At 38.3% G+C, this 22,500-nt stretch overlaps 1 protein-coding gene across 1 annotated transcript in view; it reads right to left on the bottom strand.

The window, feature by feature from the left end:
- Positions 1–12,745: 12,745 nt before the first annotated feature.
- The window catches only part of LOC137648075 (uncharacterized), a 22,000-nt gene continuing 12,245 nt past the window's right edge, over positions 12,746–22,500 (bottom strand). Inside the window, exon 4 of the mRNA XM_068381015.1 lies at positions 12,746–13,433. Within this exon, the coding sequence (XP_068237116.1) occupies positions 12,888–13,433 (546 nt within the window). The 3' untranslated portion in view covers positions 12,746–12,887. The remainder of the gene's footprint in view (positions 13,434–22,500) is intronic.

Genomic DNA, 22,500 nt, shown 5'->3' with positions numbered 1-22,500 from the left:
TTTTGAGTATTGTTCTCCTGTTTGGTCTTCAGCTGCTGATTCTCATCTTAATTTGTTGGACAAAAACTTACGGTCTATTAAATTTCTTATTCCTGATCTAGATATTAATCTCTGGCACCGTCGTTCAATTAGTTCATTATACATGTTGCATAAGATTTTTAATAACTCTGACCATCCTTTACATTCAGATCTCCCTGGACAATTCTATCCTTTTCGTAATACTAGGCAGGCAGTTAATTCTAATAGCCAGGCCTTCTCCATCACGAGGCTCAATACTACGCAGTACTCTAGAAGTTTTATTCCAGCTGTTACCAAGTTGTGGAATGATCTTCCTAATCGGGTGGTTGAATCAGTAGAACTTCAAAAGTTCAAAGTTGGAGCAAATGCTTTTTTGTTGACCAGGCGGACATGAGTCATTTTATAGTTTATTTATGACATATTTGTTTTTGATGCTGTTAATAGTTTATATATGACATGTCTGTTTTGACGTTGTTACTGTTTTTAGAATGATTTATTGTTAATTTGTTCTCTTCATTTATTTATTTCCTTATTTCCTTTCCTCACTGGGCTATTTTTCCCTGTTGGAGCCCCTGGGCTTATAGCATCTTGCTTTTCCAACTAGGGTTGTAGCTTGGATAGTAATAATATATATATATATATATATATATATATATATATATATATATATATACATACACACACACACACACATATATATATATATATATATATATATATATACTAAATACAGAATATTTACGCATATATATATATATATATATATATACAGTATATATATATATATATATATATATATATATATATATATATATACATATATATATAAAGATCAATCTATGAATATCTATTTACATATTGGTTTATTATGGTATCTATGTTTATGTAACTATATGTAAGAATATGTATGTGAATACACACACACACACACACACACATATATATATATATATATATATATATATATATATTTATATATATACATACTGTATATATATATATATATATATATATATATATATATATTTATATATATACATACTGTATATATATATACATATATATATATATATATATATATATATATATATATATATATATATATATATACATACTGTATATATATATATATATATATATATATATATATATATGAATAAAACACTATCGATTATAGACTTTTATACATCTTGATATTTAAAAAAATACTTTCATGTGAAACTTGGATAATCTTAAAGATGAAAGAAAAGTTTACTTCAATCCCAAAAAAGATAAAAGTGTACTTTTCTTGGATGTAAATACAAATGCTTAACTTCATCATCATTATGATTAATATTTTATTCTAATTTGCTTCTCTATTTGATAAAGCAAAATGTTAAAAGCAAGAGGAAACATAACCCAGTACAAAAAAGGAGGAATAACAAATAAGTAATTCAAAATTAAAATAAATGATAATATCAATTAATATGTTACAGATGAAATATGATAAGATACCGATGACAAAATTTTCAAGAAAATATGGGTCAGCACCTATTCTATATTCTAAAATGTTCCTCCGATTGTTCTTTTAGATTAGGAAGATAATACCACAATTATTTTCGTATCCACAATATAACATGTAGAATACTGTCGGTCATGAATCTTAAAGCCTATTGGAATTGAAGGTATTCTAATATGTTTATTTTAATGTTGTTACTGTTCTTAAAATATCTAATTTTTCCTTGTTTCCTTCCCTCACGGAGCTCTTTTCCCTTTTGGGGCCCCTGGGCTTATGGCATCCTGATTTTCCAACTAGGGTTGTAGCTTAGCAAGAGATTTTCGGTGATCAATCTATTCTGAAGAAGTGTTTTAATTCTTTCATTCTACCTTGTTTTGAGTATTGTTCTCCTGTCTGGTCTTCAGCTGCTGATTCTCATCTTAATTTGTTGGACAGAAACTTACGGTCTATTAAATTTCTTATTCCTGATCTAGATATTAATCTCTGGCACCGTCGTTCAATTAGTTCATTATGCATGTTGCATAAGATTTTTCACAACTCTGACCATCCTTTACATTCAGATCTCCCTGGACAATTCTATCCTGTTCGTAATACTAGGCAGGCAGTTAATTCTAATAGCCAGGCCTTCTCTATCACGAGGCTCAATACTACGCAGTACTCTAGAAGTTTTATTCCAGCTGTGACCAAGTTGTGGAATGATCTTCCTAATCGGGTGGTTGAATCAGTAGAACTTCAAAAGTTCAAAGTTGGAGCAAATGCTTTTTTGTTGACCAGGCGGACATAGTCTTTTTATAGTTTATTTATGACATATTTGTTTTTGATGTTGTTGATAGTTTATTATATGACATGTCTGTTTTGACGTTGTTTCTTATTTTAGAATGATTTATTGTTAATTTATTCTCTTCATTTACTTATTTCCTTATTTCCTTTCCTCACTGGGCTATTTTTCCCTGTTGGAGCCCCTGGGCTTATAGCATCCTGCTTTTCCAACTAGGGTTGTAGCTTGGATAGTAATAATAATAATAATAATAATAATAATAATAATAATAATAATAATAATAATAATAATAATGGTATAGTCTAAGATCTTTTGAACGATGATCGGTATAAGGAATAATCCTATTCAAGTCAGCAAAATTAGCTAATGGAAAGAATGACATTTTCTTCAGGCATAAGAAATTCAGTAGGACATAATTTCTGGTTCAAAACATCAAGATGAGACTCAGCTGCTGGAAACAAGACGGGATAACAGTATCTGTAGTATGTCAGGACCATAGTATTAAATTTTCCTAACAATACTTAGATCCCATAAATTTTGAAAGATACTTGCAATGGGCAAATCACTTACCCAACTGAAGATGAGACAGAGAAGGTGTGTTTCTAAAAAAGGAATTGTGATCAAGAATTCCACTTATAATTCTAAATGATCTGCATTTAGCTAAAGAAATATTGTCAGTGCAAATATGTCAGGGTGGATCTAGTGTGGCAGACCAAGTAGCAATCATGCTTTGATTTTTGTTTGAGCTAAACTTCATCTTCTATAAACTGTGTTCTGCAATAACTTTACCTACATTTTTGTTAAGCAATTCAGTTATCTCAAGGGTTCAGGAAATCTGGTCGAGGCAGAGAGAGTATTGTCATCTACACAAGCAATGAGCTCAATTTTAATGTCAAACCATTTATCAGTATTATAAAATTGAAATAAAATGTAGGGCAAGGACCATTACCATGAGGAGCACCAGAAACTATATGCCTATAGTTATTATTGTCATAAGAAATCTACTTTTGATGGCATTTGTGTGCTATGAAAAAGCAATTGATGGTGTGCACCGGCAAATCTTGCGTTATTATGGAGTTCTTCTTAAATATAAAAATTTGATTAAGTCTGTTCATGAGCATAGAAAGTGCAAAGTTAATGTTAGTGGAGTCCTATCAAATGAATTTCCAGTGAACAGTCTAATACTTAGGGGGATTGTGTTGTCACCTATGTTGTTTATCCTTCATCATGGATTTTGTAATGCGTAGACAATTGGGGTTGGTGAAGAAGGATTGGACTGGATTGCTAAAAGAAAATTAGCTGATCAAGAATATGCTGATGACGCTGTCCTTATTAGCAGAACACCAAAGGACTTCCAAAGCTTATTACCAGAATGAATGAAATATCACATAAGGTTGGGTTCAAGATAAATAGAAGAAAAACAGAGATTATGAGCAAGGAATAAACAATGGAAGATGAAATATTATTGGAAGAAGAAAGGATTAATGAGGTGCCATCATTTAAATATTTAGGAACTATAATCTCTAATACAGGATCTTTAGAATTTGAGTTTAATGAAGGATTGAAAAAAGCAAACCAGACAATGGCTAGGTTAAGTAAAATTTGGAAATCAAATCGCCTGAAATGACATAAAAATCAGGCTATATGAGTCGTGGTATGACAATAAAATAATATCCATCAGATTTTGTAGATTTGAAAATAAATCCCTCAGAAGAATATTGGGAGTTAAATGACAGGACAGCATTAGAAATGAAACTATAAGAGAGATTATCCAAGTGCCATATGTGGATGAGATGATGGTAAGGGATAGATGGAGATGGTTTGGTTATGGTCTTCGCACTCCCCAAGAGAGATTAGTTCATCAAACTTTCAACTGGACTCCACATGGGACTAGAAGAGTTGGAAGACCCAGGCCTACATGGCTGAAGACTATGGAGCGTGCAGTAGATGATAAATGAGGTATTGAATTAAAAGGTCAAGATAGAGACGACTGGTGAAATCTAACCGAGGCCCTTTGCGTCAATAGATGTAGGATGAGATGATGATGATGATGATGATGATGAATTTATCATTAATTCCGTAACATATTTCTTATTCAGACTTATTTTGCCTCCTTGGTCATCCACTCAAATCATATCATGTTTGTACATCAGTATCTAACTTGTAATTTCATAAACACCTCGTGCCTTTCTTTTTCTTAATCTAATAATTAATTTTCTAAAATATCCACAATATTCCTTTTCAAAAGTCAAAAGTTTTCCCAGTCTTACACTAATGGCTCTAAAGCTTGTATCACTCAGCTCTGCGTCTTTTCTTTTCTCCCACCGTTATCTCTACATTAAGGGGTTGGTTGCCTGGGGTGCCCTGAGACAATGTTTTCTATCAAAGGTATCCTCTTCCATCAAACCTCTTTTCAATATATCTTTCACCTTTAATTTTCTGCCTCTCTCGATCTCCCCCAACGCCCCACCAAAAAAAAAAAAAGGTTCCTCCCAAGCTCTCCCCACCTCCTTCCCACCATTCATTCTCAACACGTGCATACACCATCTGTTGTGCAACTCTTTCACATCTGAAATCTCTACTATGCCTGACATTCTTCTTTCATTATTTTTCAATCTTTCAAGCAGTGATAGTCCCTTAAACCATCTCAGCATTCTCGTATCTGTTCTCTCGAGCTTTTCATCCTCTTTTTGTCTTAAAGCCCACGTTTCCGATCCACATGTTAACACTGGTCTTATTACTGTGTTATGGATCTTAGATTTTAGCTTGACTGGCATCTTCTTATCACATACTACTCTTGCTCTATTCTATCTTTTAAATACAACAAATACTTAAAATGATTAGTTCATCGATAGTTACTTCAGATGGCATCTCTCCGAATTCTTTATTTACTCTCAAATCAAGTATTCATTACAATTTCTCTTTACATTTATTTCCTTTAAAAAATCTACAAATTTTCTCTAGAGTTCTTATTGCTGTTTTCCCTTCCTTATTTGTAATTAGTCACATCTTTCTCTTTTCAATCTAATCTTCATTGGCTTGTCCATCCTTTTGCATGGCTGCACCTGTTCTTTTCTTCAGATATGTCACTACACTCATCCTTTTCTTCACTAAAACTGTTATGTTGTCACCTCACCAGTCCTTATTTCGAACATCACTTCCATGTTATATTAACAAACGCTCTCAGCTGTCTCCATCTAGGAATTCTAATAACTCCCCATTGGCTATTTCCCCATACATTTATCTAACATTAGCCTAGCTACTCTTCTCACTTGTATCCTTTCCTTCTTATGTCTTAATTACATTCGCAAGTACTTTTACAAACCTGCCTTTACAACATTATTTTATCTAACTAATTTAAGGTGCGTCCACACGGTCGAACAGTGTCTGTCGGATAAACCCTGTTACCATATCTAAATTGAAAGAGAATGACGTCATAAGCATTGAAATGAGGGAAGTTAATATGGTAACAATCAGTGGCACCAGATGAAGTTGACTACCAGGATTTCTACTCCTTTTACCAGACAAAGACCGAAAGAAATGTCCGAAGTTGATGTTGGCTGGCATCTCTGTTATCAATGTCAGTGTTATAATCTGTACTCGAGAATCAAGTAGTAGTTATCAGCTTCAAGTACGGAGCATCATAACCATAGTACCCCATGAAATAAAAGCTCAATCCAATAAATTAAATTATGCAGCACGATTATTCCTGATCTTCTGAGAACAATGGAATATTACATCGAAGAACTAATTGCAAAGACGGAGTGAAAAGAGATGTCATTCATCCATTTTAAAGGAAACTCAAATTTATTATGAATCAGACTTTAAAAAACAATTTATTGATGAGAGAGAGAGAGAGAGAGAGAGAGAGAGAGAGAGAGAGAGAGAGAGAGAGAGAGAGAGAGAGAGAATTACGTATTTTCCTCACGATCAAACACTTCTTCGGACAAATGTCTTCTGTACCAACCTCTGACGTTTTTTTTTCTCCAATTTGTGTAGCTCTTCCTTGCATTGACCCATTATGGATTTCACATTCTTTTCGACTTGTAAACCAGTTACAGACATTCCGCTTCTATTACAGTGGTAACGTGTTTGCCTAGCATTCGCATGGCAAGATATCCATCCCCGCCCAGGACCGTGAGTTTAAGCTGTTTACTGGGGAGGCTACTGCTGTGGTAGGGCACCACAGTAGGGGGTTGGGCTTACCCGGCTGACGTTCTGGTGAGCATCTATTCTGATGGAACCGGAACTGAAACCAGTCACCTTTAACCTTTATTGCTGCTACACGTTTATTTTTGTCTTTGTAAACATTTGCTTTGATGTTTTATAAGCTTGGACTCTGCCAGTACTGTTTGATTAGTAACTGAGCCTCTCTTCTATCTCAAAGTCAGCTTTTCTCCATAACTGGATTACAACTACTCATGTTTACAGGGAACGTGATACCTATTCTTCAAAAAGTTAAAGTTATTCCGGTAAACAAGTAAAACTCCTTCCATAGTGCCACTCCGCCTCTGAAGCTCAGACTCTACGAACACAGGCACTGTCTGATACACCACTTAGTGCTCGTTATTGACGTCATTAACGCTTCTTTCACACTGTTCGACCGTGTGGACGCACCTTAATATCTACAGCTACTCTCTCTTCACGTTGCTTTATCCATCTAATTTTTCTTCCTTCCACTCTGTACTAAAAATTTATGTAACAAGTGCTTTTCTTTACTATTCTCGCATTCCTAGTATTCCTATGACCCTCCTTTGAAATTATGTTGTAAGAAGTGTTTTCAAGCTTGATGTTGAATATCCAAATATGACCTGTGGATAGCATGATAACAGTATTACAGCAAACACAAGACAACGTCGAATATATTGTTGCTTAGTTCATGAACGATGGCATTTTATCTTTAAAACAGAGAAACTAATATCTATAAACAAATAATGTAAGCTTGAATACAGTTGTATCCAATGTTTTTTTTTTTTTTTGCAAGTTAAAGATATCCAGGTGTTTACCAAGTGTGAAGAAACACACCTAGGTTATAAGTGTGTAACGTTTACTATGTATGGGTAAATATTTCTAGCAATGTAAATTACGTAAGACCTTCGTCTTTAATTTCATTGTATTCTTTAATCAAGATAGAATATGTAATTTTACGTTATTTTTAAGAATTAACTTTTTATTTCACATAATTTTTCCACGAAGTCTTACGTATTCTGTTTGAGAGTGTTATGTGATAATACACTACAGGAACAAGGGCTTAAGTAATGTTCCTTTATACTTTTATGAGGTATTGCGTCATGTTTGTGAGAGAATACGCAGTACCATGTGCTTTGGAAATTTTGCAAAAAACCTAGTGATAGGATTTTATCTTTTTTTATTTCAGGGACAAAGGGTGGGCGGAGCTAGCCAACCGAGAGAGTTTGTCTCCCTGTTGCGTGAATGCACGTTCGAGAGAGTAATACCTGGTAATTCTGATGGATAAAGAATTGCAGCCTGAAGACAGCCATCTTCCCCTCCCCCTCTCCCGAACGCAGCTCAGAGTATTGTTTTAAAAATGTTCAGTACATAAAGGGTGTCCTCTCCAAAGTGATTTTGTGAACCCGCATATATTGGGTGTAGTGCGTACTTATAAAATTCTATCAGTGTTTTTGTAAACGGCCCTGTAGGAAGGTTAGGTATTTGTATTGTGATCTGGTTATCTTATTTTCCTTAAGTGTCAAACTGAAACATTGTACTCAGATTTAGTTTCAAGTGAAATAAGTGATTGTATAATTTCATTAGTCTAAGGATTATTCAGATTTAACATTTAAAGTCAAGTGATTATATAATTTTCAGATCATAACATTTTTGTCTAAATCTAAGTTTTGTTCAGTCTTAACATTTCGAGTGAATTATTTTATGTAAATTCTTTTCAAAGTGTTGTAATTTATATGGAATATATTTTTGTAAAGAGTGCATTATTCCAATCACCATTGTTTAGAATAGAATCAGCTCGTATCCTGTTAAAGAGCCGTAGTAAGTCATAAATAAGCCTTAAGAGTAATTACCCAGTTTAGTTTTGAATGTACTTAGGAGACCTTTGGATATTCAGAGTTTTATATATTGCTGTCTGGGAGTTATTTAAATGTCTCAGAATTCGTGTATTAATGTTTTAAAATGTAACAGTTTTAATGTGAAAGCAAACAAGTGAGTTTGGAATTCGAGAGGTTGATTTACTTGCCAGTTGTAGTTTATATTACATTATATGTTTGGTTCCCAGTCACGAGTCATGCACATTTCAGAAAGCCTACGCAAAGCAGTTATACCAGGACATGAAACAGACAGGAATCTCCCCTAAAGTTTCTCGCAGTTGGATATCTCTCATTCACATGGCGCCTAAAGGAGATAGCATGCGGTGGCTTTACGACGAATTAATGTTCAAACAAACAGTAGTAGACTAGTACCCACTACCTAACATTGGTGACATAACAACCAGCTTAAAGGATTTAGAATATTCTTAAAAATCGATCTCCGTTTAAAGTCTTATGAATAACAAGCTCAAAGAATTGCCATGCTGCATCAATTACATAGAGGATATCCTGATCTTCAGCCCTCATGATTAACAGCATATTATGGATGTAAGACAAGCCCTAGAGAAGCTCAAAGAAAATTAGTTCAACTTTAAATAACTCAGAATGACAGCAACCTTCACTCAAGGAGTTAACTACTGAACTGTAATTGTTCAGTGGCTACTTTCCACGTGGTATTATCATTATCATTATTACTAGCCAAGCTACAACCCTAGTTGGAAAAGCAAGATGCTATACGCCCAAGGGCTCCAATAGGGAAAAATAGCCCAGTGAGGAAAGGAAATAAGGAAATGAATAAATGATGAGAACAAGTTAACAATAAATCATTCTAAAACAGTAACAACGTCAAAATAGATATGTTATATATAAACCATTAACAACGTCAAAAACAGATATGTCATATATAAACTATAAAAAGACTCATGTCAGCCTGGTCAACATAAACACATTTGCTCCAACTTTGAACTTTTGAAGTTCTATTGATTCAACTAGCCGGCTAGGAAGATCATTCCACAACTTTGTAACTTCTGGATAAAACTTCTAGAATACTGTGTAGTATTGAGCCTCATGATGGAGAAGGCCTGATTATTAGAATTAACTGCCTGCCTAGTATTACGAAAAGGATAGAATTGTCCAGGGAGATCTGAACGTAAAGGATGGTCAGTTATGAAAAATCTTATGCAACATACTTAATGAACTAATTGAATGACGGTGCCAAAGACTAGAGACCAAGGAATCAGGAATAAGAAATTTAATAGACCGTATGTTTCTGTCCAACAAATCAAGATGAGAATCAGCAGATGAACACCAGACAGGAGAACACTACTCAAAACAAGGTAGAATGAAAGAATTAAAACACTTCAGTATAGATTGATCACCGAAAATCTGAAAAGACTTTCTCAATAAGCCAATTTTTTGTGTAACTGAAGAAGACACAGACCTAATGTGTTTCTCAAAAGTAAATTTGCTGTCGAGAATCACACCTAAAATTTTAAAAGTCATACAAATTCAAAGAAACATTATCAATACCGAGATCCGGATGTTGAGGAGCCACCGTCCTAGACCTACTTACAATCATACTTTGAGTTTTGTTAGGCTTCAGCTTCATACCCTATAATTTGCACCATGCACTAATTTTAGCTAAATCTCTATTAAGGGATTCACCAACCCCAGATCTATATTCAGGGATGGAATTGATGCAAAGAGAGTAGCATCATCTGCATATGCAACAAGCTTGTTTTCTATGCCAAACCACATGTAATGTGTATATAGTATGAAAAGTAATGGGCCAAGAACACTACCCTGTGGAACACTGGATATCACATTCCTATACTCACTATGGTGCCCATCAACAACAACTATTTGAGATCTATTACTTAAAAAATAAAAAATAATGCTAAAAAACGACCAACCCACTCCCAACTGTTTGCGTTTGAAAACAAGGGCCTCATGATTAACACGGTCAAAGGCAGCACTAAAATCAAGGCCAATCATACGAACTTCCTGACCACAATCAAGGGATTTCTGTACAGCATTGGAGATTGTAAGAAGGGCATCACATGCTCCAAGGCCTTTATGAAAACCAAATTGCAAAGTAGGGAATAGATGATTACCTTCAGCAAACCTATTAAGACGTTTCGCCATTAGACGTTCAAAAACTTTAGATAATATGGGAGTTATGGAAATTGGGCGGTAATCAGTGGGACTTGAGCTACCACAAACATTTACATAAAGGAGTAACATTACCAATCCTCCAACAAGTGCTAAAAGCTCCTCTTCTTGCTAACTTACGCAAAATAACAGATAACTTTGGAGCTAAGAAATCTGCTGTCTTTATAAAAAACATTGGAAAAATACCATTTGGGTCTACACCTCCATAAGCATCAAGGTCCATCAACAGAGCTTTAATTTCATGGGATCGAAAAGCTAAACTAGTTAGTTTAGCCTCGGGAAAACATGAATGAGGAGGTTCAAGTTTTTCATTACTCTGTTTACTGACAAAAACATCAGCCAAAAGGGTTGCCTTTTCCTTTGGACAGTGAGTGACCGAGCCATCTGGTTTGAGTAAAGGAGGAACTGCTGCATCTACACCAAAGAGTGCAGATTTAATGGTAGACCACCATTTATGTTCCTGAGTTGTACCAGAAAGGTTTCTTTTATGGTTAAATTGTACTCCTTTTCAGTTGAGGCATAAACTCTCTGAGCAAAAGCTCGAGGCTGAGTATAGTTATTCCAGGTCAAATCTGATCTGTTACTCTTCCAAAAATTATAGGCCTCCTGCTTCTCTAAATAAGCACGTCTGCAATCATCATTGAACCATGGTTTGTCCTTCACTCGGTACCTTAGCACACGAGAAGGGATACGCCTATCAATTATGTTAACTATATTCTGATTCAAAGGGACAACAGGATCTACACTACTATATAATTGTGACCAATTCAAGCACAAAAGATCATGCAAAATCCCATTCCAGTCTGCTTGGGATTTCATATAAATTTTACAAGAGTATGATATATCAGGGACAGGCTGCGCAGTCTTCACTACTAATGAAATCAACGCATGATCAGATGTCCCGACTGGAGAACCAACCTTACTAGTTATCACGCCAGGGGAGTCAGTGTATACGAGGTCCAAGAGACTTTTCTAGGAGATGGATACTCCAAAATCAAACCATTGGTCTCTAGTCTTGGGTAATAGACTGTGTACCATGGTATTCCACTACCTTGGGTTAGATTTCTCTTGCTTGAGGATACAACCAAGCACACTATTCTGTTTCCTTCACTCACTAGGCTATTTCCCTTGGGCTTATAGTATCTTGCTTTTCCATCTAAGGTTGTATCTTAATAATAAGAATTCTTAGCCAGTCTTTTATTCTATCTTATTTGGATTCAAGGGAAATTATCGGGCACTGTCTTGAACTGGTTCTTTACATCGTCAGCCGTAAGATTCTGAATTTTTATAATTGGGAGTCTCATATCATGTGCAGTGCCTCCTATGCTGTCATTGTCTGATCATTTTATTTAGTTTGGCTTATTCAACTCCATTTGCTAAATGCATCTCAGAACATGATAGCCTTCATAAAATCGGTGAAAATCTAAAATTTCGATAATATTATTAGTATGTATTCTAGGAAAATATTAATGTATTTCCTTGGAGGATTATTTTGAAATAAAAGAATATATATTTGAGCAGTAATATCACTTCCTATACATACAAATCCTGTAAAAAAAAAGGCGTAACATTTAAAATGTCTAAAAACTAATATCACACTTAATTTATAACTTATTAGCAAACTGTCCTTTGGCATAGAACTGTCTATAGTTTTCTTACACTAATACAGGTAAAAGTTTCATATATATCAGGAAAAATATGCATTTTAAAACAATTGCTAATATGAGTATATTATTCAGTACTCACACATATATATACATATACACACTAAACTTTCAACTGGGTTCCACATGACTCTAGAAGAGTTGGAAGACACAGGCCTACATGGCTGAGGACTATGAAGTGTGAAGTAGATGATGAAGAATGGAGATGCATTGATTTAAAAGCTCAAGCTAGAGAAGACTGGTGAAATCTAACTGAGGCCCTTAGCATCAATAGAGTTAGGAGGAGATGATTATACATATATACATATATACATATATGTATATATATATATATATATATATATATATATATATATATATATATGTGCAAATTTTTTTTTTACAAATTACAATTCATTTAATATGTCAAAGGAAATATAATTTACATATTTTTGTTTGTAGTATGTTATTAATATCGTAGTTTTTTCTACTTTCATAAAATTTCTAATTTGATGCATAGGCCTAAGTATTATTGAATTTTTCTTTAAATTCATATAAGAAAAATGTAAAATTGATTTCCTTTTGTATAATCTATTCATGATAAATAGAATAATTGTCAGGAATTTTTGGAAATATCCAGAAATTTTGTTGCAAATTCCTCAGGAATTATTCAGTGCCCATCTGGCAACACTCTCACTGCCCTCGTAAATATCAGCCTAATCATCATCACCTTCCTCCTTCTCATCATCAGAAGAATCATTGAATTGCATCATAGGAATAAAGATACCACAGTCTTTTACGCGGGCTTTCGTCACCAGTTCACTATTGGCAACAGCTCTTACGACTTGGAAGCCTTCTGTGACCATACCAAGAGCGTAGTAGATGGTTTCATGCGGGTTGTCGAGTAAAATGTGAAATCTGGTGGAAAACCTATCGCCTACGACTCCTCCCTTCTTCTTCTCCCAACGACGGAAATATCTTGGATAAAAGTCGTCGAGGCCTTTCACGATGGTTCCTCCTTTAGAGCCGTCACTTCTCAGGTAATCCCCTCCGCTAATGTGTCCTTTTTCATTTTGGATGAGCTCGGTGTTCCTGTAGGAGACACTCTTTTGCCCTGAGCACATTAGGAACATTTGCTTGGTCAGCGGATTGGTATCTAGGAGTTTTATAAACACTCTTCCTAGCGAGGTCTTTTCATCGGTCTCCACTTCAATGTATACTGTTCTCTCTCTGGTCCTCAAAAGCATTTCCATATATTGATACTGTGGAGAAAAGAAGTTTTTCATTAACAATTTTTGTTGGTTTATTTTTAGATATAAATAGGTTTTTTATCGTTTTCTGAAGTATTACATTTACTTTATGATTCCAGCTTATAATTAAAAGAGAAAATTATATATATATATATATATATATATATATATATATATATATACACACACAAAATGGTCAAACACTAGGATTTTAGCTTAGATATTTAGATAAAACAGCAGAATAACTGTGTTATTTATGCGGAACTACACACAGATATGGCTCAGACAAAGAATCAAGAATGTTTGGTTAGGGTTGCATTTCCGATTTCGGCACATGAAGACTGGATCCAGGGCTGGGGAGGCCATTTATTGCCCATGCACAAATACTCCAAAACCTCGCATTATTAAGTAAAAATTATGAGCAGTTGGATAGCAAGGAAGTGAGAACGGAGGTAATGTTGCTATTGTTCTTAAAATATTCTATTTTAATTGTTCATTACTTCCCTTCAAGTTTATTTATATCATTGTTCACTTTCCTCACCGAGTTATTTTATCTTGTTGTAGCCTTTGGGCTTATAGCTTCTTGATTTTCTGACTAGGTTGTTCTCAGATAATAATAATAATAATAATAATAATAATAATAATAATAATAATAATAATAATAATAATGATAATGATAATGATAATAATCTCTGCCACAGTAGCTTGATGTATTCTTCTTAATAGTTCTAATTATTTTCTTTTCTGCATTACTGCATTCCGCCAGTAACAGGGCAAAATTCCTCCTTCATCGTTGGGTAGGTAAATCCAAGGTAAGTCCTAAATCAGGCTAAACTCAAACAGTAAGTAAAAATACAATATTCCATGATGTGGTTCGAGAGGTATTGCCTTCCATCCTCAGGCTGATGTGGTTGAAATGGTGCTGGTAACGTCCTTACTTGTGGTAGTTCTTGCTTGTAGGAAGGGGCGGCAAATTTGATTTGGCCACCTCCTACGCCTGATGCAGAGCAAGTAGTGACGCAAGCACAGCAGCGAATTTTCATTGGCCGAGGCGCTCGCCGGGAAATTCCGAGTTTCATTCAGGCAGACTGCCTACTATGGAAATCATCTTGGAGAGTGCATCCGCCAAACACAACACAGCAGTCGACAGATTGAATGGTTACTCATTACCTATAAGTGAGTGAAGCGGCAGCCTGACTGACACTTAGCCTCTCCCGGCGAGTGCCTCAGCCAATGAAAATTCGCCGCCCTACTTGTGTCACTACTTGCTCTGCAGCCGGTGCCGGAGTCTGGCAATTTTTTTGGGCTCAAGCCATGTCGTCCTGATGGAAGGTTCCTAATAGTAGCTTCCAAGGGATATATGAACTACAGTGATATTCCCAGAGAATTTACCTTTATGTCTCCAGAATTCTAACTCCTGGCGCGAATATCCTTAAAATTTCTCTTAAGGATATCGCATAAATCAGGGGACGTATATCTTGATACGACACACAGTGATCTTCACCCCGAATAGAGTTTTCACCTCGAGGGGGAAGAGTGGCAAATTTGGAAGGGGAACCGATATCAAGGGTACCCTATTTCCCATACTACTATTGAGTATCAAGATGGCACCATATTCAAGATGGCAGTTATTCCTAATTTTGTAGTGAATTCGCATGGTGGTGTTCCCTGTTGATCTAACCTTTTCAATCGATTTTGCGAGGATTATTATGCAATCTCCAGCTTCTTTCACCTCTGGAAAGTTGAGTATTGATTCTTTACTATGTATATAAATTTAGCTCCTGTTTCACAGTGAAATTAGAGTAATTTATTGTGCTTAGGAGCTAGGCCTGTTACCGGAGGCGCCCTGGGCTCTGTCGTTCGTTAGGCATGAGTTATTTAGTTAGTAGAACGACTTTCCCAGTTGAAATAGCATTAATAAATTATGAAAGCTATTTAGGCATAATTATACTTGTAAAGATATTTATGGTATGCATAATTTTCCTCTTTCTTTGTCGATCGTATACGTTAGAGTTTCGGTGATTTAGGTAACCGTGATCTCGGCTTGCCTAGGTTACCTAACCTAGGCGATGTAGTATACTTTCAGACATTTCCCCTTTTACCCTTGTGCATCGTTTTATTGATTCTAAGGGAGATAGTATATCTCCTAGAATTATATAAATTGATACTTGTCTCCTTGGAGAGTCATGGGTAATCCCTCTTTTCCTCTGAGTGCCGCCGCAGGTGGCAACCCTTTCTGGTCTTGCCATAGAGTAGTTACTCGGACTTGACTAGGCTAGGGTTTTTCTGTCCCCCACCCTGCCGGCGAGTGTCCGGCTTTGGTTTTTGACAGAATCTCAGAGTATTCAGTCTTTTGCCAGTGGCAGGCCAGCAGGGCGAGTAGTCACTCCCCTGCCGGCTTTGTAGCCGCTGGCATAGGAGGCTAAGCCTCCCTAAACCGCACCTGGGATGGTGGTATGTTGCCGCCACCTTCTCCCTGCGGTTTAGAAGACTAGTCCTATGCTGGCAGACCCTGAGCTGAAGAATAGACATTCTTCTACAGCCTAGGATGGCGTCAGCACTGAAACGATGTTTCTCCTTTTACTATGGCCGTTGCCTGCAATCTCACCGCTTGCCGGCAGGTTGCAGGGCCAGCCGGGCTCCTACATAGCAGTTGTTTGACGGCTGCCGGCGGCCATGACGGCTGCCGGGGGGAGGCCCTTCTGTCACCAAGGTTCTTCAGTCCTCCCTTGGACTGCCGTCCATATGTCCTGTAACCGGGGCCGGCTGGGCCGGCGCCGACAGGTACTGACTCAGTCGGCGGCATGCCGACTGTACCAGTGCCGCCGGGTACTAGCCTGCCGGCCATATGCCGGATGGAGTATACCGGCAACGGTATTTGTGGTTGGATGGAAGCCTGAATGATGCATTCTCCCCTTCCATTTGAACCTTCTTTCTGGGGAAAGGCAGTAAATTATATATTTACATCCTTATTTAGTGTAAACATACACAATAATAAGGCAGTCCTTCACTCCATGCTTTTTCTCTCTCTATCAGCTAGTATGCCGGCCGGACTGTGCAGTCAGGGACTAGCTATGCTGGCTATATGCCGGCTGAATTACAGTATATGATTATACAGTAGTCAGTATATTTGCAGTATAGTATACACTGCAGATAGAAAACTATTGTATATATTATACAAGTAGTTATTTTCTAACATATTTTGGATATCCTTGCCCAGGCGTTTGCCGAGACCAATCCTATATTGAAAGAATGGAATTCCTTCAATACTCTGATTAGAAATCAATTTACATTTTACCCTACAATATTAAATAATTTAGAAGGGCCAGTGGTAGTATACTTTCTATCCTTAAAGGTTAGAACCCTTGTCTTTGAGCTTCCCTGATCAGGAAACTCTATGGTTTTAATATTGGAAGGGAAGGTCACAGCAATCTGTTGGGTAGGATACACAAGTATGTGTCTTTTCTAATTTCTAGTCCAGTCGGCGACATACCGGCTGGACCGGGCCGCCAAGTGCTAGCCATGCCGGCAGCACACCGGCTGAACTACAGTATATGATTACAGTATACAGTAGCCAGTATATTTGCAATATAGTATATACTGCAAACAGAAAAATATAGTATTATTATACAGTAGTTAATTTCTAACATATCTTGTGTACCCTTGTGCAGGCTTCTGCTGAGACGGAACCTATATTGAAAGAATAGAATTCCTTCAATACTCTGATTGGAAATCAGTTAATACTTACCCCACAATATTAAATAATTAGAAGGGTCAGTGGCAGTGCACACTTTTCTATCCCTAGGGGTTAGAACCTTTTTCTTTCGAGTTGCCCTGATAAAGGAAACTCTTCATTTTTAATACTGGGGGGGAGGTTACAGCAATTGGTTGCGAGGGATACACAAGTATGTGTCTTTCACTATTCCTTTCTAGCTTACTAACCTAAGCTATAATAATTAAAATATGACTAATTACATATTGTTTATCAGGCGAGATAAACAATCGTATACTCATTCTGATTTCTTTTCTTTACAGGAGGAACCGCAGATGAAATGTGATGCAGTCTTCTGCAATCTTATGAGTAAGTACTTTTACGGTCATAAAGCATGCAGGTCTCATGCCCCCTGCAATATTATTACCGAATCCCTGCAATATTGGGACCCCCAAGTCTGCAATATCTGCCGAACCTTAGTGACCGAAGGTTTTAATGATCCCAAGTCAATGGAGACTAGGGATGCAGCACGTAAGAAACTACGCAAATGGGTAAGAGGGTTCCAGAAGAACTCTCCGGAACCATAATACCTACCTAACGATAGGAAGCGTAGCTTACTGTTCCCGAAAGCAAGTAGTGAAATAGTGGTGCCGCAAAGACGACAACACCTCCCTGCGTCCAGATTGCCATCGAGACGGAGGGCAGGAAGGCACCTCTGGAAGAAGATGACTATGTCGTGTCGGAATTCCTTCCATCTGTGCCGGCCCTGGAGCCGTTAACCTCGACGTCTTCACCTTCTACCCCTCTATTAGACAAAATTAACCAGTTACTGGCCCATCTTACGGGTCTAATGGAAAACTTTTGCAAACAAGGTTAATCAAAAAGGAAGTGAAACTCAAGAGAGAGCTCCGTGAAGCTCCACTTATCACCTCCCGAGGGTCATTCAAGCAACCCAGAGACCAAGACCTCCCGACATGCTCCAAAACCAATCCCTGGAAGTATGCGGAGCTTATGCCGTTTTGGACGGCAAACTCTACATCTCAGAGAAGATGGGAGCTGTCCCTGTAAACGAAATCCAGTTTTGGCCAAGCTTTAACGCTTTCCCTGATTGCTTCATTCGACTGAAGCATGAACCAACGTCAGAAAAAGAGACGGAACCGAAGGAAGTCATGGTTTTCGACCACGATAAGGCACAGGCTCTCTTGTCAAGTAGCCTGAGAAAGGCGGGTTACTCTGTGTCGAAGGTGTTCACCCTGAGTAAGGGACACCCTACCTTTCTTGCTCCTGCTTCAATACCATTACCCTTTACGTGGAAGGCATTTAAAACTGTTGCCAAGGCAGTGGAGGCAGGGAAACCATGCCCTGCACTTGAGGAGTGCAGGCCTGTCACTAGCCTTGCCCATGCAGAAGAAGGATTGGAAGGAAGTCCACTTAACCTCTTCAGTAGGGAAACTGGACGCGGACATCGCTGGACGACAGTTTAGCGAGAATCTCCCTAAACTTCCTGAGTTTCTCTTGTGCAAGGAACAAGAGACAAAGGAGAGACTTGCGGCCTCCTTATCCCTACAAAACTGCATAGAGATGTGTTCAGCCCAACGAAGTACCCCAGACATGCTCATGGTCTTGGCCAAAATGCATATGGCCACCTTAGTATAAGACCTATATGCCTTTATGGAGGCTAGGAGAGCCTGTAGAGAGTTCGTGTTAGCTGCTGCAACAGTAAAACATAAACCCAGGAAGCTGATATCTTCCAACATCTGGGGTAAAGACCTCTTTCCAAACGAAGTAGTCAAAGAGGTAGTCGAGAATGCCACCACGGAGAATAGGAACCTTCTCCAGGAGTGGGGCATCTCTTCAAAGAGGAAGTCTTCCCTGGATGTGGGTCCCCAACCTAAAAGGAAGACTAAAAAGTCTAGACTTTTCCTCGGTTTGCTCAACAACATCCCACAGTTTCTATGACTGCGGTGCCCCAGGTAGGCGGTCGAGGAGGTAAACCTTCTGATCAATCGAAGCAAAGAGACGCTTCTGGTAGGAGGGAGGCTCCAATAGGATCGTTGGACCTTCGATCCTTTGGCCCAAGGCCTAATCAAGACTGGACTAGGATGGAAACTAGACATGTCTCCACCATCATTTCCTCAACTCTTCCAACACTCCAACCCCGTATTAGAAGAGTATACCCTATAGCTCTAGAGCATACAGGTTATAAGGAAAGCAAAGTCCATCAAATTCCAGGGAAGGTGGTTTTGTGTTCCCAAGAAGGACTCGAGAAAACTCGGAGTCATTCTGGACTTGTCACCACTCAACAAGTTCAAAAGAAACAGCAATTTCAGGATGTTAATCCATCTACACATAAGGACCCTATTACAAAAAGTGGCGTTCACAGTCTTGATAGACCTGACAGATGCTTATTGGCAGCTTCTAGTCAGTCGCCCCCTCTGCTCCTAGCTAAGATTCAAGTTACAGAAGATAAATATGTCCTAAGAGCCATACTCTTCGGACTAAACACAGTCCCAAGTATCTTCACGATATTGGCGGACGCAGTCATGCAATAACCATGCCTAGAAAATGTTCAAGTAACAAAGTACCTGGACAAATGGGTGGTGCGGGCAGCACCCGATGCGGCTGGTCTGCAAGCATCCAAAGAAATAACCCAGTTCCTGGAACATCGGGGATGCAAACTCAACTTCAAGAAGTCTTGACTCTCTCCAGCTCAAAGGTTTCAATGGCTGGAAAACCATTGGAACCTGAGGTCACACTATCTCTCCTTTCCCTTAGGGAAAAATAAGAAAGAGATCGCAGGGTCGGTCAAGAGACTACTGTAATCCGACAGGATTTCAAGACGCTAACAGGAAAGAGTACTGAACTCTCTCTAGTTTGCAGCAGTGACAGACCCAGTGCTAAGAGCACAGCTGAAAGATGTGTCAGGAGTCTGGAGAAGATACGCATCAAACGCTCGAAGAGACCTAAAATGACCGATATCGGTCATACCTTGATCGCTTCTCAACCCATGGTCGAAGGCCAAAAGCCTAATGAGGACTGTGCCCTTGCAACCACCTCGACTATCGAAGATCATCCGCATGGATGCCCCGATGGAAGAATGGGGATTTCACTCCCATCAGAGGAAAGCCCAAGGGACTTGGTCATCTCTACTCAAGGCCCTTCTCATCAACATTCTGGAAGCCATATCAGTCCTGTTGACGTTGGGGAAACGCTCTCCATGCAGGTCAGCCCTCATCAGGCTGATCTGGGACAGCGAAGTGATAGTGAGATGTCTGAACCGACAAGGCTCGAGATCGTCCCATATAATCTAGGTGATATTAGCCATCCCTTACCTAAAGAGATGGCACCTATCAGCGGTTCACTTACAAATGATCCGCAATGTGACAGCGGATGCCCTACTCGGGCTCAAGCCGATAAGAGTCAGAATGGTCCACAGCCGCAGACCCATTCTCGTCCAGATTGGAGCAAGTCCCGGAACTGCAGATCAACCTCTTAGTGATGAGCGTCATCAAGAAACTACCTCGATATGTAGCCCCATACGAGGACCCTCTAGAGGAGATAACGGACGCCATGTCTCTAGTGTGGAACGGATGGACCCGGAAATTCCTGTTCCTTCCATCCAATCTCCTGCTGAAGGTCCTCAACATGCTGAGATCCTTCCAAGGAAAGGCAGCTCTAGTGGCTCCCAAATAGTTCAAGAGCAACTGGTTCCCTCTAGTGAGGGAACTAAAGCCGAGGCTGGCCCTTGTACTGAACCCAGCACTATCTCAGTGGGTTCAGAAGTTAATTGTCTTTGATTCATCACAGAGAACCCAAAACCTTCATTTCATGATTTTGTCGCCCTAGCGGTCAAAAAAAGATTTGGGATCTCAGAAGGCAATATAGACTTCCTAGAAGAATACAAGTCTAAGTCAACTAGAAGACAATATGAATCGTCTTGGAAAAAGTGGGTTGCTTTTGTTAAAGCAAAAGGACCGAAGGAAATTTCAATAAACTTCTGTCTGTCCTTCTTTATTCACCTTCATAATCAAGGTCTGGCAGCTAACACGATAACTACGTGTAAGTCAGCCTTGACTAGACCTCTTCTATATGCCTTTCAAGTGGATCTGACGAACAAAATCTTTAACAAGATCCCGAAGGCATGCGCTAGGCTTAGGCCTGCTGCTCCTCCGAAGCCCATTTCATGGTCTTTGGACAAGGTCCTACATTATGCTTCACCTGTGAACAATGAAGATTGTTCTCTCAAGGATCTAACCCAGAAGGTTATTTTCCTGTTCGCTATAGCCTCAGGGGCTAGAGTTAGTGAAATAGTTGCCCTATCAAGAAATGAGGGCCACATTCAGTTTACAGAAGTGGGAGAACTGAATCTCTTTCCTGATCCAACCTTTCTCGCCAAGAACGAGCTACCCACTAAGAGATGGGGTCCCTGGAGAATCTGCCCTCTGAAGGAAGATGTCTCTCTATGTCCAATAGTGTGTCTAAAGGTCTATCTTCGTAGAACTTCAGACTTCAGGGGAGGACAGCTCTTCAAGGGAGAAACCTCAGGATCAAACTTATCCCTGAAGCAACTGAGGGTGAAGCTCACCTACTTCATTTGCAGAGCGGATCCTGACAGTACACCAAAAGGTCCTGATCCAAGGAAAATTGCTTCATCACTGAACTTTTTTCAGTATATGAACTTTGAGCGTCTTCGCTCATATACTGGATGGAAATCATCCAGAGTGTTCTACAAACACTACGCTAAGCAAGTCCATGAACTGAAGCATTATGTGGTGGCGGAAGGTAGTGTATTAAAACCTGTCGTCTGGTGCTGCGATGAATAGTTAATTGATTGGGACTATCAATTAGGGTGGAAAGGTGTTGACACTTCCGATGCAATACCTTTTAAGTGAGTGTCACCATGTCGACACTAAGACTGTCCAAAATCTCAGGTATGGAATTATACAGATAACACTTGTGCCGTGTATATGTAGTACACAGTGTTGATAGTATACAACATTACAGAATTTATATTGGGAAAATTTATCGACATTTTCAGCTTTAGAATGGCACTCATCATTTCTTCCCTTTCAAGGGGGAAAAATATTTTCTGTATATGTTGCACGTATAATTCCTTTAATATGTTACATTCGTTTCACTCGTTTTCCACTTAGTCATTTATTCGAAATAAATGTCTATTAGAATGTAATTGCGTCCTACCTCGCCTTGCAATTCACACATTATATATGCCAGAGTTCTCGTACTTATTTATTAAGTAAACCTCAATCATTGTATGCTTACAAACAATGGATATAGTCGACACTTATATTGATCCGACAATATACAGACCGTGAGACAATCTGTATATCAGGTGGAGTCTTATGTTTG

The sequence above is a fragment of the Palaemon carinicauda genome, chromosome 1 (assembly GCF_036898095.1).
Source record: "Palaemon carinicauda isolate YSFRI2023 chromosome 1, ASM3689809v2, whole genome shotgun sequence".
In the NCBI taxonomy this organism is placed as follows: domain Eukaryota; kingdom Metazoa; phylum Arthropoda; class Malacostraca; order Decapoda; family Palaemonidae; genus Palaemon; species Palaemon carinicauda.
This window is presented reverse-complemented; position numbering and strand designations above follow the sequence as displayed.